At 32.8% G+C, this 27,949-nt stretch overlaps 2 protein-coding genes across 3 annotated transcripts; both read right to left on the bottom strand.

The window, feature by feature from the left end:
• Nucleotides 1-2: 2 nt before the first annotated feature.
• Nucleotides 3-6,183, bottom strand: KT2/3 (potassium transport 2/3). 2 transcript variants are annotated; one of them, XM_088506016.1, is made up of 11 exons: nucleotides 5,574-6,183; nucleotides 4,979-5,200; nucleotides 3,272-3,430; nucleotides 3,136-3,193; nucleotides 2,472-2,789; nucleotides 2,096-2,335; nucleotides 1,690-2,007; nucleotides 1,406-1,591; nucleotides 1,180-1,255; nucleotides 477-1,046; nucleotides 3-361 (listed from the first exon to the last, which is right to left on the bottom strand). In XM_088506016.1, the coding sequence occupies exons 1-11, from the start codon at nucleotides 5,798-5,800 to the stop codon at nucleotides 249-251; spliced, it is 2,487 nt and encodes an 828-aa protein (XP_088362142.1). In that variant the 5' UTR covers nucleotides 5,801-6,183; the 3' UTR covers nucleotides 3-248. The 2 variants fall into 2 exon arrangements, with proteins under 2 accessions (XP_088362142.1, XP_088362146.1); XM_088506020.1 differs by having other exon boundaries at nucleotides 3,272-3,444; nucleotides 5,574-6,176.
• Nucleotides 6,184-10,971: 4,788 nt separating this feature from the next.
• On the bottom strand, nucleotides 10,972-26,472 carry EBS1 (EMS-MUTAGENIZED BRI1 SUPPRESSOR 1). The gene is made up of 37 exons (XM_088506012.1): nucleotides 26,087-26,472; nucleotides 25,585-26,010; nucleotides 25,344-25,497; nucleotides 24,799-24,970; nucleotides 23,768-23,841; nucleotides 23,406-23,502; nucleotides 23,213-23,325; nucleotides 22,568-22,683; nucleotides 21,609-21,666; nucleotides 21,152-21,304; nucleotides 20,960-21,058; nucleotides 20,721-20,864; nucleotides 20,567-20,635; nucleotides 20,160-20,248; nucleotides 19,766-19,928; nucleotides 18,765-18,899; nucleotides 18,592-18,691; nucleotides 18,411-18,505; nucleotides 18,110-18,222; nucleotides 17,777-17,987; nucleotides 17,476-17,544; nucleotides 17,183-17,328; nucleotides 16,466-16,567; nucleotides 16,182-16,329; nucleotides 15,893-15,949; nucleotides 15,685-15,815; nucleotides 15,210-15,298; nucleotides 14,231-14,574; nucleotides 14,040-14,129; nucleotides 13,597-13,661; nucleotides 13,154-13,256; nucleotides 12,887-13,045; nucleotides 12,607-12,747; nucleotides 12,439-12,482; nucleotides 12,236-12,350; nucleotides 11,756-11,908; nucleotides 10,972-11,651 (listed from the first exon to the last, which is right to left on the bottom strand). The coding sequence occupies exons 1-37, from the start codon at nucleotides 26,248-26,250 to the stop codon at nucleotides 11,481-11,483; spliced, it is 4,872 nt and encodes a 1,623-aa protein (XP_088362138.1). The 5' UTR covers nucleotides 26,251-26,472; the 3' UTR covers nucleotides 10,972-11,480.
• Nucleotides 26,473-27,949: the final 1,477 nt, after the last annotated feature.

The following is a 27,949-nucleotide window of genomic DNA, read 5'->3' as shown; positions in this document are numbered from 1 at the left end:
TGTGACCAGAAAATGATCTCTTTAATTGATGATGATGTTTCAGTTAGCAGAAGTCAAAGAACAAGAATTACGAAAGACAACAACAATTGAAAATCCAGAAGACTTTTGTTGTTTTTTCTTCTGATTCTTTATGTCTGTCTATAGGAATAAGGCAACAGAATGAAAATCACAGAAAAAGGAAATACATAACATAATAGATAATAATATTTACACTTGACATTTTGAATTTATATCTGATCATAATTTGGCTATAAAACAACAAAAATCTTATCATTATCTCTGATGACATCAATACAGTCTATCTCAGCTCCTTCTTCATCAGTTACCATTGCATCTTTTGCATCAAACCCAAATTTTTTACCTGTTATACACAATTGAAATCATTTTAAGTTACTAAGATCTTAAACTATACATTGAATTTAATAAATATTTCAATAGTGACTTATGGCAAATATATATGAGAACTGATATTTTACCTGCAATAGTTTTGAGATCCTCTAATGAATCAGGTAACCTTATTAACTTCCCAGGTTCCATGGAACCTTTTCCTCTTCTCTGTATAGGGTGACCTCTATATATGCTTATTCTTGGGCAGTTGAATCCATTTGAACTTCCCTTATTCTTCTTTTGATCTTCTTGGTGTTTCCCTTCTGACACAAAATCACATGGTATGGCCTCATTCACATTGATTCGATGACCAACTTCGCGCTTTCGCAGCATTTCATTTAAGGCTAATGCAGAAAATCCATTAGTACATACACCATTGGCATCTGCTCCATTCATGACAAGCAATTCAACCATGTCCACATGGTTTTCTTGCATGGCAATTTGGATTGCTGACATTCCTTGGTGATCATTGGAGTTAATGTTCAATCCTAGCTTTAAGAGCTCCTTCATCACTACTAAATCATTTCTTTTTGCTGCTGTGCATAAGAGATCACCCGGTGTGTGTGGATCGGAGAGAGCAGCAAGCTGGTAGAGGATTCTGAATATGGAGTAATGCTTTGATGCTATAGCATCCCATAGTGCTGTGTTACCATTGATATCTACAACATAATGGGAACCAATATCACTAAATGAATGTGAAATATTATAATCAATAAAAACTTATAAAGGAAGCTATATATGTGTTGATGTATATATACATTACATAATGGTATAGGTATAGGTTTATCATACCTCTCAAATGTAAGTTACATGCATGCTTAAGTAAAACTTTAACACAATCTTCATGCCCATTTGATGCTGCTATGTGCTGCATAACAAGAAATATGTTTGGCAAATGAGACATCGACAGGAATATTGTATCCAGACACACTGAATTACTGTAAACATAATTAAGATCTATACTTGAAATTCAAGATCAATTTTAGATAGTTATAAATATGAAAAGACATGGACTTACCAATGGGGTTTTCCCTTCTGAGTCTCCAATGTCAGGATCCAAACCTGCTCTTAGAAGCTCCTCAAGAAAAACAGCATTGCCTGTGGTGGCCACAGTCAACAAGTTCACAGCCATGTCAGGATCCTCTTCTTCCACACTCTCCACCATTAAATCTCTGATACTAAGATCCTTAAGCTGCTTGAAATGCTGCATTTGGCATCACAATGAACAATGTGTTTGAGAATCAAAAGTCAAAACCATAAGCATCATGATCACCAGTAACTCAAATTCCAAGCTTTCCCTACCTGAAGGAAATTCTTGAGTATTTGTATATTGTCTTCTTTCTTAACCTGCATTGTTTCAATCAGTGTACTAGTTTTCAGCCTTAGAAGCTGTGTGAGAGTCTTTGTTCTAAAGGTAAAGCTCTGAGGTCTGCAGCAAAGTGCACCAACTTCTCCAAACATGTCCCCTGTTTGTAGAGTCCCCAAGACTCTCTCTTTCTCCATTACACAATCAATGAACTCTACTTCCCCAGAAACTATGATGTAAACATCATCTGGCGCTTCGTTTTGCATAATAACATCCTCTCTAGGAGGTAGGTACTCTGCCTTCATTTTCGCAACCTACCAATTAACATTTAGTACAATCATCCATTAGAGCCGAGGTAATCATTCGAATCCAAGTTTAGTTTGGTTTAGTTTAGTTTCATACCAAGGACAAGAGAATTTCTTTTGAGACACCTTTGAAAAGATAAGCTTTTGCTGCAGTTTCATAGAACAAATGCTGGCAGATGCTCTGGCAAATTGATTTTGGTAGTTGCTCAATGAGGTGATGCTGATTCAAACTCTCAGCTTTGAATCTCAAACACATGTAAGCCAGGATCTGCTCCTTTAACCTCGGAGGCAATCGATTTCGGGACACAAAGTTTGATGCTGATTCAATGCTATTTCTCTGCATCAATAATCATGCATCATACAACAAAATCTCCAAATCTTGGTAACCACAAGCTACATAACATAAGTAACTTGCAATACAAGAAACCTAAGAAAACAACATATGACAGTGAATTTGAAAAGTAGTTACTTACAAATTCCATGGTACGGCGAGTTCCTTCGACAACAAGGTTAGTCATGTTACCAATCAAGTAAGCAGTTAGGCCGAGGTTGAAGAGCATGTAGAAAATGATGAAGATCATTTCGACAGTGTTAACAGCGTGGAGATCGCCATAGCCAACGGTGGACATGGTGGTGATAGACCAATACATGGCTGAGATGTATCTGATCCAAAGGCTTGTCTCTCTGAAGTTTGGATTTACTGCTCCAATCCATGTCTTCCCTTTATGAGGGTACCTATCAGCCAGCATGTAATACAAGCACCCACCACAATGAACTGAAAATACTGTTACCTGCACCCAACATTTTTTTCACATCAATCCATCTTTCATTTTCCAAAATCAAAATTCATGTTTCTTCATATATTATATGACTTTCAAGGTCGCCAAATTCACACATGATACAAGTTATAAATTCAATAATGATTAATTTTGATACACGGACATCCAATTCAGCAAAAATAACTACTTTTAACTGTCAACACCTGATTGAACGACCGTGCAAAATGATTTACAACATCAAAATTAAACTCTTAATTTTGTTACTCTATTACTCTACAAATTTTCTAGGTTTAGATCTGAGTTTCACATGTAAATGTTAAACAGTTTAATGGAAATAAGAAGTGAGTAGAGACATTACAGAGAGAAGTCTAGCACATCGGATCCAGAAATAGCTGAACCTTATGTCTTTCTCAAGCCTGCATGCATGAAATACATAAACATATGAAGTTGAAAAGAGTGAATAGAAATAAGATTTGTGTTATAAAGAAAAGAACCTTGTGAAGAATTGTTTGACACGGCGGAGACGCCAAAAGCGGAGGAGGCCAAGGAGGTAGTAAGGGAGGGAGACATAGTGTTTGCCGGTAAACAAGCAAGAGAGTGCCTCGTAAGGGATCGTTGATGCCACATCCATTACCAACCATGTTGACAAGTACCTACCACAATGTTACTAACACCTTCATCGTTAGCTTTATTACTACGTAATCCAACTTAAACTCAGGTACATTCAAATAATTTGAATGATAACGACTCTTAATTATCAACTTTACGTAAATTTACGTGAAGTTGACTGCATTTAAATTTTCTCTATTTATAATTTCGAATTTATTTATATTAAATTTAAACCATAATATTTACCGATAATATGACTAATTCAATCAAATTCAACCAAAGTTATATAAAAGACTAGAATAGGGTTTTTCATAATGAATTAATGATATATTAAGTTTTTTTAAATTAAAAATGTTAATAAAATAAAAAAGGTGTTATTTATTTTGCTAAAAATTAATTACTTAATATATATATATATATATATATATATATATATATATATACTGATAAACTCCACATTAACAGTTTTTCTCCAAAATCATATATCAAGAATAAATTCGATAATTTTGACATAATTTGAAAAGACATTAAAAAATTGGCCAATAAAAAAAATGAGAATTTAATGACTTTTAAGTTGTAGAAATCATAATAGAAATTATAAATTTAACATGAATTTATTTTTTATTTTATTACTTTACAAATCTTTTTATTTTAGGATTATTTTCTTGTTTTGTTCTCGTTAAAAATGGGCCAAAAGGTTGTTTGGGTATTAGACCCTAACCCAAAATCATTGGGCTGACCCGTATTAAACTTTGTCACATAACTACCCTTTGGATCTGGCCCATATTTCTGACGTGGTTAAAGTTAGACCACACATCAAGTATAGTGGTAGATACAACTATAAATAAACACAACAAATAAAACAAGCATCATTAGTGCGATTGAATTCGATTTTATTAAAAATTAATTGGAAACCGACATATTTTTTTTTTTACCAATGAAACAAAAGAGACTATAGATTGGGTAGAAAATGAGAGGCCACATGCATGTTATCGCATAAATCAGGAAAAGAATTAGAATTTGGAAGGGTATTTTTATGCAGCAAAATAGAAAAGATAGAATCAATCCCTCGTGCCCAGCATGCTTCGAATAGAATAATAATTACATATATTTATACCAAAGTTAAATTAAATTCCTTTCACTAAGAATATATCTGATACAATATTTTATTCGTAAACGAACCTTTTGACCTTTTTCTTTAAAATAGTACTTTCACATATTTACATTCGATTTTTAAATATAATTCGATTACGATAGAAATTCAAGTACAGTTAATTTTATGTGAAATTAATAGATGAAAAATACTAAATAAATTGACAAATTTTAACTAAATTATTAATTTCACATGTAAAGTTAACTGTACTCAAATTTTCACCTTGATTATATATTGTAACTTAAATGATTATTAAGAATATATTTAATTAGTAATGGATAGTTTACACAGTACATTAAATTAAACTAAAAATAACATCCTTGTAGAATAAATACGTAATAATAAGTTATTAGTCTATGAGCATGGACAGTTTTATTGTATTGTATACACATTACAATAATTATAATTAATTGATTAATTAATTAATTGAGTTAATTACCTGAGTGCAATCTTTGTGGAGTCCTGAACTAATAGATGAGTAGTTCGATCTATGTAGGCCAAGAAGAAGGTCAACACAATGTCAACGGCAAAGAAAAGGTCAACAACAGTGTCAACAATGTAGATTCTCCTGTATTCTGGAGATGAGTGCATGAATGCTACTTCAAATGGATACACCCATGCAGAGTATGCTACCAGAACAACCATAAAACTCTCCCAACACCTACATATATATCAAATAATAAATAAATTGACTAGTAAAATGGTCCATTTAACTCGACTCTTTTATATTTATAAGGGTTATTAATTTCGTGCGTTAAAGATATAACTATTTATATTGCCTTCTTCTATCAGCTTAAATTTTTTAAATCAGTAGTTTTATGACATAGTATCAGAGCTATATGTCTGAACTCCCAAAATAAAAAAAATAACATAAGATAAATACGAGGAGAGAAAAAAATATATTTTAAAGCAGTACTATATGTAAGATTTCTAAGTAAAAATGTTCTAAAAGTTTGCTTGGTGATGATACTATAATCAAAAGACTACTAATTATGGTTTTTAAATTAATTAATCAGAACTAATTAGTGATGAACCTGTATCTTGAATCCATTGGTGATATGATCCAGGCTCTTGATTCAACATGGTTCTGATTGTTGGAAGAAACTCCGAGTGGTGGAAGAATGAGCTTTGAAACATTCCTCAGATTGAAAGACATGTTCCTTGATGAACCTCCTAAATGATCATGATCCTTCTTCTTCTTCTCACACTCCTTCACTATGTGATGAGGATCATATGAACTACTCAAATTGTTCCTCTCCATATTTAATTTCTAGCTAGCTAGTAGCTAACTAATTCTACAATTAATTAAGGAACAACAATAATAAGTAGTTGTTCTTCACTTCTTTGTGAGATTTTGATGAGAAACAATTTGTAATACTAATATGTCTATGAGGGAGCTATATAGGGATAGAAGGTGAGGGAATTAGAGTGTTACTTTTAGAATCAATTCTCAGAAAAATTGATGCTGTTTAAATTAGAGGACAAAATTAAAACAAATTAATCAAGAACAAGGGTGGTAGTTGTGGAACTCTGTTTTTATTTATTTCTTTGATGGTGATGATATGATATTATTGTGGCTATATAGAAGAGTAGGGGGTCCTTATGTATAGCTATAGTTATAGTGACAAATTAAATAAGGTGTCCTTGTTAGGACAATATATATAGTTATATACAATGGTAGCATGCACCAATGCACCATATCATGTGAGATAAGATCAATTTTTATTTTGAATTTAATTAGAAAATAAAATGGTGGGTCATAAATATTCAAGACTTGGTGGCTTCGTGGATGGATTTATGCTATGCTTTGGTCCATTTCTTCCCTTCTCTCTTTTTTTTCTTCTCTCTCTAATATAATTGCAACATCATTTTCAGATGTTACATTTGTGGACGGTTTATAGTTATCAATGAAAAACACGTACAAATTGTGTATGACCAACTATAAATTATTGTGGTCACACATGCACATGTATATTGCAAGATTTCTTCTTTGGCATGTTTTTACAGATTGTGATCTCAACGGGTCAAAGTGGGTATTTGATTATTATTCATTCCTGTCTCAACACATATATTGTTTGGTCTACTTTCTGTTTTATTATTTATGGATATCTTATTAATTTCTCTTCCATACCTAAATCTTTGGTATATACTTGCATTGTCTCATACATATCTTATTTTTACATTTTTTCCTCTTAAAAAAACTATAATATGGAATTAGGATTATTAAGTTGGGGGATTAGGATTTTAATTAGGTTCAAACGGAATAATTATTATCCATACCCACTCTATACCTAAACAAAAATACGTTTTTAATTTATATTTAAATTTAAAATTTAATTTTGATGCATTTTTTTAAGATAAGGAGACTCGAATCTGCGACCTATTAATAAGTATGGGAAGACTATGTTATTTCATTATTTGAGATATAATTCATTGACAATTTTAATACATTTTCAATGTAAAATAATTTTACAGTGCATTCAATTATGCAATGGCACATTAGTAAAAATATCTACTTTTACATTAACTGCATGAAAAAAAAATATAATTACATAATAATGGTGTAAAACGTTTTAGTGCATCAAAATTAAACTATTAATTTTATCCCAAAACTTTGTCAAATATAAAAAAACTGACCCAAATAAAACAGTACAGCAGTCAGTATTATAGTCCAAATTGACATCCATATTCACTGAAAAAAATTACTTAGATCCTCTAAAAATATTTGCAAGTACCTATTTTCTAATTTTTATTTAAATATTGTGAATAAAACTAAGAAGCTGTGATATTTTTAAAGTACAGGACAAAATATATTTTAGAAACAAAAAAAATTCCCTTCCAATAATAGGCGATTTGGTCTCTATTATTAGTCTATTTCCTACTATAGTATATAGTTTTTGGGGTTCAGCACAAAAAATGTGTAAGAAAGTTTTATTAAGAAAATATCCCAATATTTTCTATTTTGTATAAATTTTCTTTTATTTTTTTATGAATTTTTTATTTAATTTGTATGATGTCAACTAGTTATTATTACTAGTTCTTTATCATTTTTACACTGACTCGGTGGTAGTGTTGTTATGGTGTCAACTTTTACTTGTCAATATGCAATTATGATTTCCCACATTTTTATTTGGGTAGCTAGAAAATTCCGAAGGTAGGTGACATGCATCATGTATGTTAACATTAGTGAATAATAATAATTTGATAAGATTTAAAGCACACGGTATTGACATAATAAGTATGGGTATGGTGTCACATTAATACTATTCCTTGCTTTAAATCACATCTAATAACATCGAGTCATACTACATAGTCAATAATTTTAGATTCATATATAGCTAATACAAGATTAAAAAAATCGATTTAAGTATATTTGTTTTAATTTGTCCTTTTTTAAAAGAAAAAGAATACAAATAAAATTATTTATTAAATGATACAGTATATCTTTTGTCCTATAAAATTTTATTTTAATTTTGTCCTAAAAATTTTTGGTTTACATTTTGACTAATTTTTTTAAAAAAATTATGACTAATTAAAAAATAATTTTACAAGAACAATTTTTAAGTTTTAATACAAATAAATTAAATATATTTATCATATATTATTGTTAAATTAATCTTAAATTTTTTTAAAAATATACTTTACTCTTTGTTAAAAAATGATTTATTACCTAGTCTTTCCCTTGAGAGAAGGGAGACTTAACTCATTATAGAACATAAAGTACATATAGGGAATTTTTTTTTTTTTTTTTTTTGTAATCATGTAAATGAGCCTTTTCCTATGAATATTTCACTTTGTCTGACCTCTTGCCACTTATAAAACCCATTACCCTTCATCATTACCTCTTAATTCCTACATATCTACACACCTAATTTCATATTGATTCATAATTATGCAACTAAAAGGTTTGAATAATTGAATGTCTCCGCTCAGAGATTTGAGAAAATGAGTTATAACCGGCCTCATGCAATAATAATATCTATGACTACAGAAATATATTGTTTTTCAACTGTTCAAGATATTATCTAATGGTGTCATTTTCTATTCCTTTAATACATTTTATAATTCTAAGTGTTCAAATGCCTTTACTATTACTACTGTTGTTATGTTTATATTCAATATCTGTTATAAAAATAACTATTTTTTACATTAATTGCGTGAATAATCATTTAAAAAATTGGATGTAATTATACAATTGTATAAAATATTTTACACCGTCAATATATTAAAATTTAACTCTTTTTTGTTATTACATTAAGTAACTTTTGATAACTTTAGTTTATTTGCATTAACTTAATTATCTGATCAATTGTTTAATTTTTCAATTAAATTTTATTTTGTTTTATTGTTTTTGTGCAAATTACTGAATTAGAATAAATGGATTGCATTGCATGAAGAAAAGTTAGTCACGTAAAGCATGGGCCATGTAATTATGATAAGATAAAGACCGAATCTAGCAGCAATGACAATATTCATATTTAAAATTCTCCACTTTCTTTGGGACCTTAATCTCTCCAACAACGAAAAGGCATGAAATAAAATTGCTCATACACCTCTCTAAGTAAATGGATATTCTCATTCACCAATATTAAAGTACACACATGATCTTTACATCAAACTAAATTACTCTTTTGACGCGTAACAAAATTAAGAGAAAAGACTTAACCTTTTGATATACAAACATTTAAGTTTTTAATAATTTAGAAATACATTTAAGCTTTTTATTTTTTTTAAATTTGGACATATAAATACAGATGCACACGTAAGAGAGTTTTTAAAATAAGACAAATTAGACCCAAGAATCAATGTATCCAAATTTTGAAAAAGTTAAAAACTTAAATATATTTTTAAATTCTCAAGACTTAAATGTCTGCGAACCAAAAAATTAGAAATCTCCAAAATTAATTAACATTAGCAATTATTAATTATATAATTCAATATATAACTATAGTTGATAATATAATGGCAGCACATATAATAAGAGAAATAGCGTGGGTTTTACAATTGGTCCTACTCTCCCACAACAATAACTTGTGCCAAAGAAATGATTGAGACCATTGCTTATTCTTGGTAAATGATAAATTACCAACACAAACTTATGCCACAACCAAAGAGGGATTTAACTTCTTTCTTACCTCTCCGTTTTCTATAACTATGCTCCTTCTTGATGAATATTAGAGTCTTTTAAACTTACTCTCAAAAAATTGAGTTAAATGCACTCAATTCAAATAACATATTAGAGTATTACATAAAGAAAAGCTAAGACTTCGATAAAAGTCTATTTTCACTAGTTGAGTTAGTTTTTTAAAGTTAAATTAAACCATTTTTTTAATCATTGCTGTGACATTCAAGCTCAAATAAAATGAAACTAAAGTTGTTAATAAGTACAAATGATCTTCAATAAACAATCCAAACTTTCAATTCAATAATGATTCTTTTAAAGGAATTTTTATCTTACAAAAACAATAAAAAAATTGACATGAAATTATTTTGATTTGTATATAGTGGCCATTTAGAGACATATTGCCGACAGCTATAATTAGAAGACATCTAGTGATGTTTAAGTTTCCAAGGAACAAACACAACAACATACGTTTTTTATTTATGATGATTTGTTGTGTTGGAGAAACTTGGATTGCATATTTGAAGCGGAAAACAATAGTGCTCTTCTCTTGGGTGCTGAATCACTATGGCTGTTTCAATCTCAAATTACAGAATCTACTTAGTATTTACACGTCAAAACCATAATAATTTATGCGTGCAATAGAATCTCTTCTAAAATGAAGGTATTATACATCATAGTACCATTGTATCAAAATGAGCTAGCAAAAAGCCAGAAAATAAGGGCCATTGGCATTTGATTCATCTTCCAAATTACACACTTGCTTATAAGGCTACTAAAGCCTACTTGTAGTTATTTGAAATTTACAGTTTTCACCACAAATGAGAAAAATATAAATGGCATTTATGCTTTCTGAGCAACCCACTTAGTATCTTTTTCACTAATCTTATCAAGAAGGCACAAAATATAGGCGGTCCTATATTGATCAGGGTTTCCATTTCATTTCATAACGTCAAAAAGAATAATCATTATATAGAACCACGCTCTGCCACGTCCAGATATCAATTATTCACCACTTTTAGTGCTCTATTTCTTGCACTGCAAGATTTGAAGTTTTGCTCAGTAAGAACTATAGCAACTTGCTGATGTTAACGTCATGTTCATGGAATTCAAACTACTCAGTACTCACATCACAATAAGGCAGAGGAATGCTTGAACCTCATTTTAAAATGCCAATTTTTAAATAATTTCACCACTTGTTCTTAATATTTGATCTGAATTATCTGGTGTTCAAAATATGCTTAAAGGCAACATGCTTAGCATGATATATATAATTGGATGAAAAAAAGGTGGGGAAAGGGGAAAAAAAATCAATCCAAAGATCTTTCTCTTAATTATGTGAATATAAGTGCGGTAGCATGCATTCACTGCAAAATCAGGTAACAATAAATAGCAATAATGATAAATAAAGCTAGACTACAGTTGCCATACAAAGAACAATGAACATTTCCAACAGTCGGGTGCATACCAAATTAAAGGTTGGGGTAGTAGGGACTGGAGGGGTTGCTAATGGTTAATGGTATACATAATTATTAATGGCAGCTATGTCCAAAATGGTTACATTGAACACAATATTTAAATTCACTATCATTTCTGACTAATCAAAATCTCTTGTGAACCAGGAATTGGCAAACAGAGAAGGCAAAATCTTATTGCATTTCGCTGTTGTTAGTGTTTGGAAAACTGGCTGCCAATTCATCTGCAGGCACACCTTGGTAAGAGAGATATCATGACGCTACGTGCCTACGCGGTGCCAAGCTGCAGCAAGAATCACTGATTGTTTTTAAATAACTTGCATAAAGCATTTCAATTATCATTTTCACAACTCAGCCTTGGATTCCGCGTCTACTTGCAAAGAATCATCACTACTCATATCGTTTGATTGATTTGGGGATTGCACGGTTTCTTGATCGTCACCTAAGATTCGTGCAGTGAACTTTCTTGCCTCCAAATCAAGGTCTGGCCACTCAGACACTATTCGTCTAGCACCCTAAGATCAAAGTAGAGGTAACTTAACAAGTATATATGGAAGAGGAGATGCTAAAACATCAGCTGTGATGTGATGTGAGTTTCCAAGAACAGAACTTCAATTACCTGAAGTTTGGGTTCTTTTGTCATGGGATTGTTGCACAGATCAATGGTCTTTGCCTTGGATTTTGTAGCATTACCACACCATGATTCACACCATAGCCATTCTTGTGGCAAAGAGAAGATGGGCACATTATGCTGAGCATAATTAGGGAGATCCTGAACCAGAGGCAAATTTAAGAGGAAGAATTTCTTTTGAAAGTAAAAAGAAGTGCATTAAGAACCTGAATTACGAAAGGTTCATCTAAATAATTCTCTCTCAATTTAACAGTCACAAGGGCCTGATCCGCCTGAAGATTTTTCATGTAAAAATGATGACTTAAAGAAAATTTATAATAATAAGCCTACTTTCAAATTTCACTCCGTAAAAGGAAAGGGCCTGGTGAATAACACCTCCATCCAAATTGGCCTTCATGAAAATTTTAATCTTGAGTGATACTCTCCTAACTAAAAATAAAGAATGGAAATTATGACTAAACCTCTTACCTGATCCAAGTTGGATAGACTATTTGGATCCTTGCTAAGGGTTTCATAGAAAACTCTAAGATGATCTCCAGCTGCAGTCTCTCGGAACTTCTTCAGATCAACAACATATAAAGCACTGCCAAAAGAAATAAAATTGACACATAAATGGTCTATCACAGAATCACAGTTATTTTAGGCAAGGCAATCAAGAAACTTGTAATAACCTAATATGATATGGTTTTCCCCGCAAATGATCCCTCCAGAAACCCTGTGGCAAAAAGAATAGTGAACAAATTTAGCATTCAATGCTGCATCTATGTATTATTGCATGGGTATTATGATAAAAACTGAAAACCAAGATAAATATATTGAAGTATGACAATAGCATTTACTTGTCTCCAAAATCGATATCCATCCATTTCCTTATTATTATCACAAAACGGAGTATATGCCAGAGGTTTTCCTTTTAAATTCATGTCATAGAGTTCTCCCATGTCAGCCCTTACAACTTGATCAGCATCCACAAAAATGACCTGAGAAGAGTGGCACAGTTTAAAAACATTATTTATTAAGTGCTATCCTTGTGAATGTTGTGTGTGGTAATCAATACAAAACTGAGAGTGCAGAGAATAATGGAAAAGTGTTTGATAAAGAGGAAGAAAATCATGATACCTTCTCCAAGGAAAGGGGAAAGATGACATCAAGGAATAAGATTTTATATGCCCAAATTATTCGCTGCTTTTCCTTTTGCTTATGCAACCATGTAGGCCATTTGTACGTGATTAGCTCATATTCAAAACCATACTCTTTGGCCATGTGGGGAATCAGATCCTGTGTCAAGACAACCATCAATACAGTTTGAGGATGTCAAACTAACTCATTATGTTTTATTTTAAACTTACAATGTAGAAACGAACAAATGTTGTGAAGATATATTACCTTAAAGGGAGGAGAGAGGTAGTTCTTTATGAACCAGAATTTAACTGGACGATTGGTATTCTTTAGTACACTTAGAATCATAATCTTTGTGAAGCGTTCATATCTAGCAAAAACAAGATATGAACCAAAATAAAGTAAGGAATGCATTAACAATTATAGGGAATTAAATAACTAATATGTAGCGATCATATCCTTTTTCCCTGCAGGGCAATTTTTTGCAGTGCCATGACCAGGAACATCTGAGGATCCATCTAATTTTGGATCAAGATTTTCTTTTTTCAAATTTGAAAGGGAAAAAAAAATTAAAACCTTTGAAGTTCAAAAAGGTTGTAAATTATTAAAAAGTCAAATGTGAACAGTTAGGCAGACAGAAACAAAGCAGGATTTTTTGCCGTTATAAAAAGCAAATCACACAACCAAGATAAAACAAGAGAAACACTTACAAGTGTCCAGATGCAATTGAAAATATATTAATAGTTTTTCCATGCCGTCCACTGCTTCCTTTATCCTATCATGAAAAGATTGATCCGTCACAATATGGGAAATGATGAATTAGGTAGATAAGATGAAAGGGAGAAAGTGAGGCAGAGCATAGCCATAATAAGGTCTAAATTTGGCTCATATTTTGATAACACACAATTGGTTGGATGCATCATAAGGCAATTTAACAATGGCCTTTCCATTCAACATGAAACTCGACACTAGATGCCAGGCATTACATTCTTTAAAGAAATTGATGCATAAATACCAATAAGATGAAACCTTTTTACAAAACCATATGAAGCTTGATTATTATATTATTATCATTATTATTATCATTATTGGTCCCCTAAGGAGGACATTTTTTCATGGGAGACATGAAGAAACAAAGGAAAAAAAAACTCACTGATGAACTGCTTTCAGCTTTTTTGGATAGTTCATTGCTACTAATGAAGCCAGAAGCCCACTTTAGAAAGTTGGAATTCCAGCTAGCTCCCTATGAAAATATGAAAGAAATCTGAGGCTTTGCACTTGTGTTAATAAAAGAAAAGTAAGTATACATATATATAAAGAAGCAATTTTCAGGTAAACACTCACTTCGTTCTTATCTTGTTCACCCTCATCAGGTATCAGCAATTTTTCACTCTCCTTGCCCTTTCTTTTAACTACTTCCATGTGAACAACTTTACCCCGTAAATCATTAATAGTAATGAGTTTTGATGATTGTTTGTCCAGATTTCCATCACCACCATCCTTTAAAATATAAAGCTCAGAGCTTCTGCCAGGAGCAAGCTGCAAGTACCAAACCCCAGGAGAGACTTTCATTTGCCAATAGCCAAGATTGGCCATCACAAGGGTATCAACTAAATGGGGTGTGCTTTTGGTTCCAAGAATTAGCTGAAGACCTCGAGGAGGATCATGATCTTTCTCAGAGCAATGACCTGATTAGATGTACAATCAATAAGAAATGGTATGGATTCATGGAAAATATTAATTAACTCTATTTATTGGCAATATCACAAACAATAATCAGACTCTATTTATAATAAAGAGAAAATATATTTTTTAGTCCAAACATTTAAAGTTGACATCAATTTTATTCTCGTGTCTAATCATTAGTAACTTATACTATTCATCCTAGTTGCCGCATAGTTTCGAGCTATATTGTTTATTTATCTTCCTTAACTCAAGAAAGAAGAAATTTTCCATACTATCAACTTGGTAGGTCAGTTCAAATGTCTGGCCACTCTTGCTACACTTACTGCATATGATTTAGTTAGCCATTCAATTTTTCATTTCTTTTAAATCAAGCTTAAGAGATGGAAATTTTCTCTTTCCCTGGTAAAGTAAAACAAATAAGAAACATAACTTAGAACTAATATGCCAACTAGAAAAAAAAAAATAGTAGTGGAAGTTGCTGATAATTTGAGGAAATAATGAAATTGATGTCAACATTCAAAGTGTAAGGAGGGCTGAATTGATGTGATTTTTTTTATGACCGCACTGATGCCAACTTCAAAATGTTAGGAATAAAGGGCTTTTACTCTAATGTGAAATAAATAAAATGCAATTTTACCTGTGAGGACAAGTGCTTCAAGTTCAAAAACTGCTTGCAATGTTCTTGTATCACCAAGGTTCTCAAGCAGAATGTTATCCAAGTCATGACTGCAACATGAAAAGATACAAGACTATTAAAATTGAAAAACTTACAGAAAAAAGCGATTACACTTGTAGACCAGAAAAAAGCAATTACACTTGTTAAAGCATGGTTTAACAAGAATAACAGTGACTCAATCAAGCGGCTACAGTAATGCTAAAATTTTTAAAAGAGGACAGGGGTGGTCCATGTGATTAATTCTGAATATCTAGATCTGGCCTTAAGCCTTTCTCTACTCTCTTGCAATTAGACAGTTAGTAAAGGTGAATCAAGGAACAAGTAAATTTGTTAAATAAAAAGCCATTCATGAGTTTTCAACTAACAAACTAAGCATTCTTAGTACTACGTCAGGCCCCATCTTAAAATCTTAAGAAATGCTTAGGATAAGACTTACACTGCAATGACAGGTTCAACAAGCCAGGGTTCAGGAACATCAAGATTCATGGTCAGGGTCTTAGACAATGGCATGTTGGCAAAAAAAGCTTTTGGTCCATTTACTGAAGAGTCGGTGTTACTAAAATCATCCTGCAAAAGCAATGAAAACTTAAGAAATCAAACATGAAATATCATGGCATTTTAATATCTAAAAGTTAAAGATATACCATAGTGGGTACTACATATCTGTAGTAATTCTTCAGAGGAAGATCGGCAAGGGAACTCTGGCATGGGAAAAAATGGTATTTAATATTTAAATATTGATCCTATCAAGGGAAAGAAAAAAATAAAAAGATTCTGCACTTGCATTGTTTGCCATAAGAAAGACATCTGTCTTTTGCCATCTCAAGTTTGAGGATAAAGAGATAAAATTCTATATTCATATTTATTATTTTGATCTAAAACGGAAAAGGGTTATATAATATATACACTAGTAGAATTATCGTATTAACCAACCACTGGATTTAGTACAATCCTCATGCTTGGCTGAATATATTTCCATAGTACTCGAAGAATTCCAGATAATCTCTGGCTGGTTGGACTTAAAGGATCAAGAACGGCATCAATATGAATGCTAGAATTTTCATTATTCAAAATAATCGCACTGCACAACAAATGGAAGATGAAATATTAATACAATTTAATTGTGAGTCAGCAACCTGAATACGAAAAATCTCAGAAAAAAAAACGTGAAGTTAATCACAATTGACGAAGATTGAGTACACTGTAAACAAAATTACCTATGTTGATCACTCAAAACCTCAAAACGCGCACTTTCAGAACTCCTTTCCCGTGTAGCCATTGAAGAGGATAGGCCCATGACGATATCACTGATGAATTTGCTGTGAACAACATAAGGAAGAATTAAAGGATAGCCAAACATTAATATAAACATTGGGAAAATACAAATAACTTCTACAAATATTATCTTTCATTTCCTTTAGCTAGATTAAAGAAATAACCGATACACAATTTATGAGGATTTTTCAAAACCAATCAAGCAAACTCTCAGCATAGACAAGCTTTAACTTCAAATATAAAATCTATCCAGGGCCTGCAGAAAACACAAATTGGCTACAACAACTGCCCATCAAAGTGTTCTTAAACATGTGCTCCTCCTAAACTCTTGTTTCCCTCTTAATGATAGAAGCATGTTGGTTTTGCAATTAATTCATCATGTAATATATTATAGTGTATAGAAGACCAAATAACTTGTGTGGCCTCTAGAATGCTGGTCTTGATAACCTTCAAGTGATATCAAGCTGGTTGTCTCATCATTTGAATAGACAATAACTGGTGCCACCTATGTTAGACTTGAATGGTTCACATTCTTTCATTTTCATAGTTCCAACCCTAGCAACGTGCTTAATGGGAAGATAATAATGATCAAGGCATCAAGCAGGGGCTGAAATTGCTAAAGCTGAAAGTCAAAACCGAAAGAGTAAAGATCACAAAACCTTGTCAGCATGTCAGGGTCAACATCCTGCCATTTCACTTCTTCAATAATTTCCACAATATGCTTTGTCCTTTGCTTAAACTCAATCGATTCAAGAAGATGCATATCAGCACTCAAAAATGTTCCTTCGGCAATAGGATAAGTCACCTATAAAACATAAATGTTAAGGGTAAGACAGGAAGAGCATAGAGATTTATCATTGAGCTAAAATTCATGAGTCCCAGCAGGGCCAGGGGGAGGGTACATATATAAAATCCAAGAGGGGGAATATAATATAAAATAACCAAACCTTACCCTTCCATTAGTAAAGACAGCATTGACACCAGATTCAGACCCAAGAGCTCTGTACAAAAAATTTTCCACCTGATGACAAAAAGCCTCATTAAAATAAATTTAATGACAAAGAAAATGTCAGTGAAGGCAAAACTTGAGTCTGAAACTTCACAAACCTCCACCAAATAAATGAAGTAAGGGAGAACCACAGAATTATTTTGAGGTTATCAAATAGGAAAAAGTAAACAGAAGCAGAGATGCTTTCACAGATTTCACATGCACAAAACAGAGGTTGTTTAAATAGCAAAGCAACCAAAACTACCTTACTCAAATGCCTTCTCACTTCATCGGCAGAAAATTCTAAAAGGGATGATTCATAGACCTTAGATGGTAGCCCATTGGCTTCAGCAAGCTCAGAGACCTTAATAATAAATGCTTGAGTACTATCAACTTCAACAGCTGATGTATGGAAGTACTTCTGCTGATAGATTGAGCATAGCTGATCCAAGAAATCCAATACATTCTTCTTATGGCTGCATAAAACCATGCATTTATACAGCCGGTATAAAAACCATAATTCAGATTTAAAAGGAATTTAGGAAAGTACAGAATCAACTACTTATCAATCAACCACTTTCACAATTAAAAAACAGACCTATATGAGGATGTAGTTATTCCAAAAACCTTCGTAAACAGGAGGCTTAATGAAGTTGTGCTCTGATTGGCATTAAACAGAATTCCTACACGAGCACCTTTAGATCCTTCTATCTGCAACATAACATTTGTTTTTTTTTTTTTTTTTTTTGGGGGGGGGGATCAAATTTGTTTAGCTAACTGAATTAATAGGTTCAACTCATCACAAGGTAATATGATGAAACTTGGAAAGGGTGGGGTTAAAGAAAAAGGAAAAGCTTCAAAAGTACAAGAATTTTCAACCGAAACAAAACAATACTAACCAGGTAATTTAAGGCATGCCGAAGTAATTTTATCCCACTACTTGAAGTGATATCAACAGCAACAAGATGTGTTATGGGTTTCAGATCATCCATTGCTGCATTTGACAAAAAGGACTCCACATGTAAAGACAAAAAACAACTACAGAAATAGTTAACATATTGATTCATTCCAACAACTTACTTCCAGGAGAATGCAAGTAGTCAATGTCATTCAGTATAGATCCCTCTCCAAAAATAAACGTAGACAAAGATATGAGCCTTGGTTTGTTGTCAGAAATAATCTACACCAATAAGAAATTGGTTAGCCACACATCACATGTTTGCAGAACTAACAAACTGTTAAAAATGATATACCTGAGGATTATATCGTTGAATACCAGCTTCTGATAGGAACTTATCTAATACATCAGTGTGAGAATTTATTTGCCCAAAATACACGCCTTCCTGTATTCTCTGAGTTTCTTCGTTCAAGGCATTAAATAAAGCCTCCTGATAAAATTCATTGAAAAGAAAAGGAGAGATGACAGAACAGCTTAGGTTGTATGGCAGTTTCGCACTGTCATGAAAACGCAGTGACCATAACTATAGTTAAATAGTAGCAATTTGGCCAGACACAACTGGAACTAAGTGTACCATGCCAAATCCAATGTGCACTCTCATAAAATGGTAGTGGTTAACCCTAGGTGATTAAATAAGAGAATAATGTTCAAACATAAATAATTTATAATGAAACTAACAATATATATTGATGTTTTATGTTTATAAGAAACAAAAAGGATAAACAACCAAAATGGTATCTAAAAGTTCACAAGGTTTTAAAAATAACCACAAAAGATACAAACGACAAATAAACTCTCAAAGGATTTAAAAATATGATAAAAATAACTAGATATTAAATATATATTCTAAAAATAGACTTTAAGAAATCAAATTTTAATGTGATTTTTACACAAACATAATTAGAAAAATAAAATATTTTCATTCTTAAAATTTGGTAATTTTATGCCATTTGAATTTTTAAATTTTTTTAATTGTGAATGACCAATTTTTTTTTAAAAAAAAAATTCTATAGATCAAATTTTGTTCCAATTTTTTGTGTACACCTTCTAAATAGGTATTCAAATGTCACCACAAAAATTCAGATCAAATGCACAAGTTGTTTGCTAAATACAGAAAAAAAAATTGGCAATTATAAAAAATATAATATTTATTGGTTATTTTTATCACGTTTTCAAATCATTCAAGGGGTATTTGTCGTTTGTATATTTAAGGATTAAATGCAAAAATCATTAAGACAAATATATAATTTTGGAACTATGATTATGACTTAGATAAAAGCCTCAAAAGATCATTACCTCAGTGGGATCAATAACAAGCCCATTCATCAACAAAGAACATTCAAGCTTAGACAAGCCAAGCTTAAATACATGCAGGGAGCTTTCATGTGACAATTCCTTCAACTTTTGCTCCTTCTCCAGCTTTAGTAACATCTCTTGAGGTGGGGATTTTACTTTGGGTCTACAGAAAATTATGAGAACACTTAATTAAGCCTTATAAACAAAAGATCACTTGAGGTAAGGACTTTGTTTTGGGTCAACAGAGAAATGGTGAGAACATACATCAATATCTATAAACAAGAAATAAATAAAAACACAGGATATTGTAGAAAAAGAATAGAACCATAGAAGTGATATATTAGAGAAATATCAGCATCACACCGGACAATAAAAAATTCTTGCAAAATCTTACAATATTGTTTCCACAAATGCCCCTTCAACATGGTGAAGTTCAAGAGCATCATCTGCATGACCATCTGATTCCGTATGTAATTTGTTAACCTACAAAACATGTAAACACAGTTCTTTCAATTGATTGCAAACTCAGAACATTTTTAGCATCTGTCCACAACCATCTGAAGGTTAGTTATTTCCTAGAAAATTTGTGTGGCTACAGGTGGAATAAATGTACCTTTCAGTCAATCAGGGAACTTGATAGATTAAAATTCTGAACTAGTTGCCACAAATTCTCAAGATAGACTTAACTGGATTTCAGTCATGTCATACTTGTATATAAATCTTTTGAATCTAAATAAAAGCAGTAATTCACCAAGGTGACACAGAAATAGAAGATGACTAGCACTGAAGAGAAATTCTTACATTACTCAAAAACTGGAAAGCCAATGGAGTTCCATAGTTCTCCTTGATATAGCTGAAGAGACGTATGATCTGAAAATTAAAAGACAAAAGGTATACATCATAAACTCACTGTTGGATCCCAAGGGTGTGTGTGTATAAAAAAGGTAAAAATTACCATATCTGATATATCCTCCTCAAATTTATCACCATCTTTGGTAGAATGGTTCTCTAACTGCATGATGTACTTTGAAGAATACAGGATGATCCCAAATCTCATAGGAACATTATTCTCATAAAAGGAAATTATCAGATCAATTGACTGCACGGTTCCAAGCAATAAGACATGTAATGAGGATTCCCAATACATAAAGAGAACAATGTGAAAATATCAGAAATTTGAGAAAACAAACATGCCTTAAGACCACAACTGGTTGCTGGATCAAGAACAAAAACAGCATGGAAAAGATTTTTACGGATGTAACGTAGCTGCCCAGGGAAGACTGGCATCAAGATCTAAAAAAACAAAGATATTCAGATGAAAACAAAAATTTGTAATGCATACTTTTAGAATAATAATATTGCCCAAGATTAAAATCAAAGATTAACCTCATTTAGATTGCTCCTCCATCGTTTGTACATAGCATCTTCTTCCAAGTTGTTAATATAATAAACATGAGTAGAACGAAAATCAACACGAAATGTACTAGATTCCGAAGGAGGTGAAGTTGACAGCAGTTTCCGTACAGTACTATGAGGAATCTGTAATTACTGGGAACATCAATATTACAGCCAAGATATACAGCAAAACATAACTCAACTGCAAGTCTCTGACAAGCTTTTTTTTCATTGGATATGCACAAGTGCATCTTTAAAGATATATCGAAAGATACCAATAACCTAGGGTAAATATTTTTACATTAGTTTTATGGATAATTATGTTTATTCTATTGAAATGCATCAGGAGATTATTTTCACCTGAAACTAATTAGGTCAGTCAGCAAATAGACTAGAAATTAGTCCTATTAAGACTATACCAAAATGGCGCTTCTTAGATGCTATTTACCTTCAATTTTGAGAACTGATCAGCTAACAACAAATCTTGATGAACCAAGTCAATCAACCTTATTAAGACAATAAAATAATATTAGTAGCCTGAAATTTGCATTCCACTTCAAGTTTAAGACATTCATGTCACTTTTAAACCAACTACAAAAAGGCGTAACTATACAATCAGCATTTACATCAAGCTTCACACGATTAACAATGAACTTCATGTGCTACTATTACATGAAGCTTCACACGATTAACGATGAACTTCATGTGCTACTAAGGTATTTTATGAGTTGGAATGTCTTAATTTTTTCAACAGTCACTGTTCTTGCCAGGCATAACTATCACGATAATTCCAGGGAAAGACAAACAAAAAACAAAGTAGAATATTGGATACAACATAACCAACCACCACGAAGATTGGTTTGATCAATAATGCTCATGTGGAGAGGCTTAGTCCACATGACTAGAATAGCTAAATTATTCAGGCTATACATGCTACAAGAACTAAGAATCTATGGTGATATACAACCATTCATAGAACATATTCAAATGCTCATTTGATTGTTAATATTGTAACTAAAGTTCAAAGATTATTAATTCCATAACCATAGCTTCCTCCACAGGTTTTGAAAATCAGTGTCTACAAAACGATAGCAGTCATAAAACCATAATCAAATGCCTGCCAGAGGTTTATATTTCTTAGAACCCGAAACTAAGTCCTTCAGTTGATAATATTGTTAGCTGATAAAAGCACATATTAGCAATTAGCATAGACAAGAAATACTTTCGACCAAACATAATAATCAATTAAAGGCAGATCGAAGTCTATAAATTGGACTGATCTAAAACCTTCAAGAGATTGGTATGCAACAAAAGAACCACTAAGAGTAAAGGAGCAAAAACAAACAAAAGAAAAACATTTCAGCATCATAATGTAAAACAATGTCAGCAGGAGGAAAAAAACATTACAGATAAAGGTCAACATCTTCGATATTGACCAAAGCACCATTGAGGGCCATTAAAGACTTGCCAGGTGGAACCATACGCTGGTTTGCTACTATTTCATCTTGAACGGATTCATCAAGCTGTCATACAACAAAGTCCTGTAAGAATAATAGACAATAATCATGGAGAAAAATGTCTTAGAGATATTCTATGTTGCATGAATATGGGTACCGTATCTGGTATGAAAATTTAAATGGAAAATAAAAAGTACGGGTACATCAGTATATATGCATAAAAATATATGTAAATTTCACAAACTTTTAAAAGTAAGTAGTAAGTTTCAACTAATAAAGTATGTTTTATGTCATTTAACATCAATATAATCTAAATTATTTATATTAAATTAAAAATAAACATTTATATAGTCTAACTAAATAGTCAACTTGATATTTTAAAATACACATCTAAATAGTTTTGGAATAAAAAATTTAAATAAAATTTACCCAAAACGACGTTATTCTGAGCTAATTAGAACAAAAAAAAGTATTCAGCAGTACCCAAAACGCATTTTTACATAAAACAATATTATCTTTTGTTAGGTGCGTATCCAAGCGTACCCGTGCAACAAAGGAAATATTTTTGGATCCTTAATGCATTGATTTTAATTACCTTCATGCGAGATAAAGAAGAAACTATGCTAGGAAAATTTTGATTGATTTCTTGCATTGACTGCAGAGGATCAGAGGCACGGACTATTCTCTGTACAGTCTGATGCCCCAGATCTGTCATCAATGAGAATATATTAGAGAAAAGTTTGTTAAACCCAACAAAATGGAAACAAATTATCAGTTAATTCCAATACCCTTCAATTCCCAAACATCAAGTGTATCTGATACAGTTGATGACAAGAGATAATCCCTGAAAGCCATGACCTCAGATGTTAACTCAGGTTTACGCTCCTGCAAGTAAACACAAAATGTAAACTCATCTGCACCTTAAAATTTCCAAATATCTAAGACAAGCAACAGACTGTTAATCACAAAGAAAAGAGGAGGGATTTTTTTTTGGGAGGGGGGGAGGGGGGTTATCATCCAATAAAGATACAAAACCAAGTTAACATCAGGCACACATAGTAGCAAAATGAATATAATAAAACGTAGAACATTGAGTTCTATTTTTTCATGTATATGATGGAAAACAAATATAGCGTTAACTTGCACAAACCAGAATTTTTGAGAATATGAATCCTCTGACTTCTTGGCTAAGATCTTCTGTTCGGGGATCCTCCAAAGTCACACCTGCAACCAACAAACTGTATCAATAACAGAAATATTCACAAGTACGGATAACTATCAAGAAACTACTTATCCCAAAAGTTTAAGATGATAGATATAGATGGTTATATTTCTAGCACACCCCCTCAAGCAAAAGCCTTAGCTTTTGGGTTTGCGTGAATTTCGCATAGGCCATTTTTCTTTTCTTTTGGGGAAACAAGAATTGAACTCCAACTTTTTGGTCATAGAAGCTCTAACAATATCTCATGAAACTACTTATCCCAAAAACCTAAGCTTGTAGATAAAGGTAAATGAATGGCTATAAATCTAACACACCATCTTACACAAGAGCTCTCTTTTAGGTTTGCGTAAACATCGCATAGATCTTTTTTTCTCTTCTTTTGTTTTGCCCTATGCTGAAATTCTTTCTTTGTTTCAAAGTAAATTCTTTGACCATTTCATTTGATTGAGGTATGTTTGATCCAAGTCATAGAGATTCAACAAAGTTGAACAATGGCAAGTCAACATCATGACACAACACTCCTATTTTATCTAGGTTTAAGATTGGTTATACTAAGCTCGCAATAAATCCTAACATATGAAGAAGGCCTTCAGGGCCTTCATAAGATCAGATGGAGAGAGACTTCTAGGTAATCTGTAAGTAAAGCATAGCTTTCTAATCTCTCAACATGTTTGAGAAGAAAAGTCTCCTATAAAGATCACGAGCCTTAACACCAAATAGATGCTAGGCATCTAATCCTATCCCATGCAAACATTTTAATAATATACACGAAAAAAAAAAAAAAGAAGAAGAAGAATGCTGTGTATTTTCTGTAATAAAACAAAATGCTTCGAAACCAAGCCTGAAAATTAAACCAGAGAACAAAGAACTTCTAATTCAATAGTGCACCAGTTCTACAGTAAAAAATTGCTTCTACATTCATTCAAAACATAAATCCATATGGAGCCAATAACGCCAACCTTTTTTAATTGTGCTGTCATCCATTGCTTTATATTCCATATTCTTTAAAGCAAGCTCCACACCATAACCACCCAAGTTCACCGATTCGCTTGCACCAAGAGACCCACAGTGGCCGATACCTGCTTCGCATCCAGCTGGCAACACAGGTCTTAATATGTACTTAACTTTTCCCTAAAAATATTCAAACAACATATCAATCGTCGTTCAAAGGGAGAAAATATCATTTTTTGGGAGAATTAATGAAGGATCATAGCCACTAAGTTATTTATTGAAGCCAATTTAACATAATATGATCTGCATTATTTTTCATCTGTTTTTCCACCATTGCTTCACTCGCTGCATTCTCCTTGATTTTATCAAATAAATCACCATGTTAATATGGTCTGATCCTAAGCAATAGCCAGGTGAATGCAAATACATTTCCTAGATTAGGACAGTAAGATGCTTAACAAACCGTCATCATAATTTTCTTAAGGTGCGCGATTTACAGCATATGATATTCTCCCTAACATAGAAACAGGAAACAAAAAGTCAATGAATGAACCTCTTTGGCAGCTCCCACCAGAGCACCATGAAATTCCTTAAAGCAACTGGTCCCAAGAGCACCATAGAGGATAGCAACCGGACTTCCAAAGCCCGAATCAAAATGAACATGATCAAAATCAAAGACTTCAGGCCTCTGAAACGAATCACCCACCCTGATGACAAATTTCAATACATGTAAGGAACTTTTCCAGCTCATTGAGAATATGACAAGGACATCAATGGTAAACAGCAGCACTCACGGTTCAGCAAGGCTTTGAAGCCAAGGCCGCAGCTCCGAACCATCGAAAAACAACTGGTCACCATTATCCACCCAACAGCATTTGCCTTGAGGGCTCCTGAGGTCCACACCATCATGAAGGGGATTGAACTTGTTCACTCCAATCTTGTCATTTTCCGAGAAACTATCATCATCACTAAGAGGAAATGAAGAGAGGGACTCCTGCGCTAACTGGCGGTAAAGGACCAATCTAGGGGATGCTGATCTCAGCATAAGAGAGAACTCAAACAATGAGGCCAAAGGTTCCCTCAAAAGAGGGCGCCCATGTTCTAGAATCTTCTTAAGGCAATCTTTCGCCGAATGAGAACCACCTGCATCCTCATCAGCATTAAGCCAAACCTCAATAAAGTCCCAGAAAAGCCGTTGGTCTTCTTTCGATAACAATTCACTGTTCACAAGGCACACAAAAAAATGAGAAAAGGAGCAACGAAAGCATTTATTTCTGCAACGAAAGGAGAACGTACCCAGCTTCTAGCAGCAAAGGAGTGCCGGACCACTTAGCGCGAAGGGAAGCTTGAACGTTCTTAGGGCGAGGAGTTTGGGAAAGAGCTGGTTGGGGAATCAGCAATAGTGGCAAGCATGCCGCAACAATTAGAAGCCAAGTGCGATGTATAGATCTAGAAGCCATTTTTGATCGCTAGGGTAGGGTATGCGCGATGCGCACGCACTTAGATAGTTGGAAATCAAGAGTGATCCACGACTGCAACCACGGTAAATAGTAGCGATACCATTAGAGGAGCTAGAACTTGAAGAGTGAGTGCAGACAGTGGACGACGACGAAGAGTCGAAGACGAAGACGAAGACTCCGTTGCGGTGTTTCGAAGCACCCCGCTCTAATGTTATTCAATATATCAATATTAAATTAAATTAAATTAAATAATATAAAACCATACTTTTCAAAATTAGCGAAAACATGCAATTTTTAAAGAACAAAATTTTTGACAAAAAAAAATTAAATTGGGCTATTATTACGATTTTTTAAAGATTTATAAATCTAAAAAAAATTAATTTTCTTAATATGTTCTTGAAAAGTTACACGTGAAATTTATTAGGAATTTACTTCTCTTGTTATTCCAAGTTAAGTTTTTTCCCGTATGTACTCCGATCTGTATATAAGTCTGTAATGCACTAATGCTTGAAAAAGTTACTTGATGACGATGATTTTTTTAAAAATGATAAAAAAAAATTGCAATTTAAAAGAAATAAAATTGCAATTTCTTTTTTAATAAAATAAAGAGTAAGTTGCCACGTCCCGCTGCTCCCTGATTGGTTTGGTCATTGTGAAGTGGGACCCACATAGAACAATGGTCTTTACTCCTTTTTTTTTACCCAACTGGTCTACAGTAACTCAAAACAAAAACAGGTGTTGGCCCAACTCAAAATTTAGTCGTTTTTTTTAAACTATACCTGTATTCAGCTCAAGGAGTAAATATGAAGCCCAAGGAGCCGGGCAAACCTAGAGAACGTGAGACCTAAAAAGAATACTTCCAGTCCAAAAAGAAAATAAATAAATAGATGTACAAATTGCCTAACAAGAAAGAGTGTAGAATTAGAAAAAGGTTTTACTTTTTTATTTTCGGAAAAACCTCCCCCAGAATTAATGCCATTGTTGTTGTGATAAGGATCACCACCTAGATGTCCATTTTTAAGAGAGAGTGAATTTAATAAAAGATGAAAAAGAGATAACTATATGTGTGTATAAATAGAAGAAGCATCAGTGGCTTTGTCCTAGGAAAAAGAGTTCCGAAATATTTTTGAGTTGCAACGACTGTCTATCCCCTCCATCATTAGTGGCTTTTAGATTCTCCTTCAGTGGGTACCTTTAAGGTTAATTGTGATGCTAGCTATCCTGACAATGGTGCTCGAGTTGGTTTTGCTTGTGTTAGCAAAGTTTGGAATGGAAGGTGGTAACGAGGCTGTTTGGGAACAATTGAGAGTCGTAACATTTTGCTAGCAGAATTGTTTGCTATTTGGAGAGACTTTCTTTTAGCACGAAACTCAAGACAAAGAGACATTATATGCGAGACATACTGTGTGGAGTCTTTTTTACTATTGTCAATAGTTTACAGGATTGCTCTGGGTTTATTGAGCCTTTGGTGTTAAAAATTCGATATATCATGTCTTGGAAATGGCGTGCTGATCTTCGGTTGATTTTGAGAGATGTAAATACAGTAGCAGACATCATGGCAAAGACTGCAATGAGGACCCTTTCTCCCCAAGTGGAGCTTCCGTTGTCTTGGAAGGAGTTTGAGAGTAGTATTCAACGGGACTGTCTTTCTTAAGCAGTTTCCTGTTTTTTTTTTTCTTTCTTGTTGTTGTTTATTTTT

This window comes from Arachis ipaensis, chromosome B10 (genome assembly GCF_059453495.1).
Source record: "Arachis ipaensis isolate K30076 ecotype BB chromosome B10, ASM5945349v1, whole genome shotgun sequence".
Taxonomy (NCBI): domain Eukaryota; kingdom Viridiplantae; phylum Streptophyta; class Magnoliopsida; order Fabales; family Fabaceae; genus Arachis; species Arachis ipaensis.
This window is presented reverse-complemented; position numbering and strand designations above follow the sequence as displayed.

What these genes read in the sequence shown, in the direction of transcription:
- KT2/3 (XM_088506016.1), bottom strand. Translation starts at nt 5,800, where the DNA reads ATGGAGAGGAACAATTTGAGTAGTTCATATGATCCTCATCACATAGTG. An exon ending in TCCACAAAGATTGCACTCAG is followed by an intron (nt 3,431 to 4,978) that starts GTAATTAACTCA and finishes ACATTGTGGTAG; the next exon opens with GTACTTGTCAACATGGTTGG. An exon ending in AAGAAATTCTCTTGTCCTTG is followed by an intron (nt 2,008 to 2,095) that starts GTATGAAACTAA and finishes GTTAATTGGTAG; the next exon opens with GTTGCGAAAATGAAGGCAGA.
- EBS1 (XM_088506012.1), bottom strand. Translation starts at nt 26,250, where the DNA reads ATGGCTTCTAGATCTATACATCGCACTTGGCTTCTAATTGTTGCGGCA. An exon ending in GGATTGTACTAAATCCAGTG is followed by an intron (nt 15,950 to 16,181) that starts GTTGGTTAATAC and finishes TTCCCATGCCAG; the next exon opens with AGTTCCCTTGCCGATCTTCC. An exon ending in GATATGTAGTACCCACTATG is followed by an intron (nt 15,816 to 15,892) that starts GTATATCTTTAA and finishes TTGCTTTTGCAG; the next exon opens with GATGATTTTAGTAACACCGA.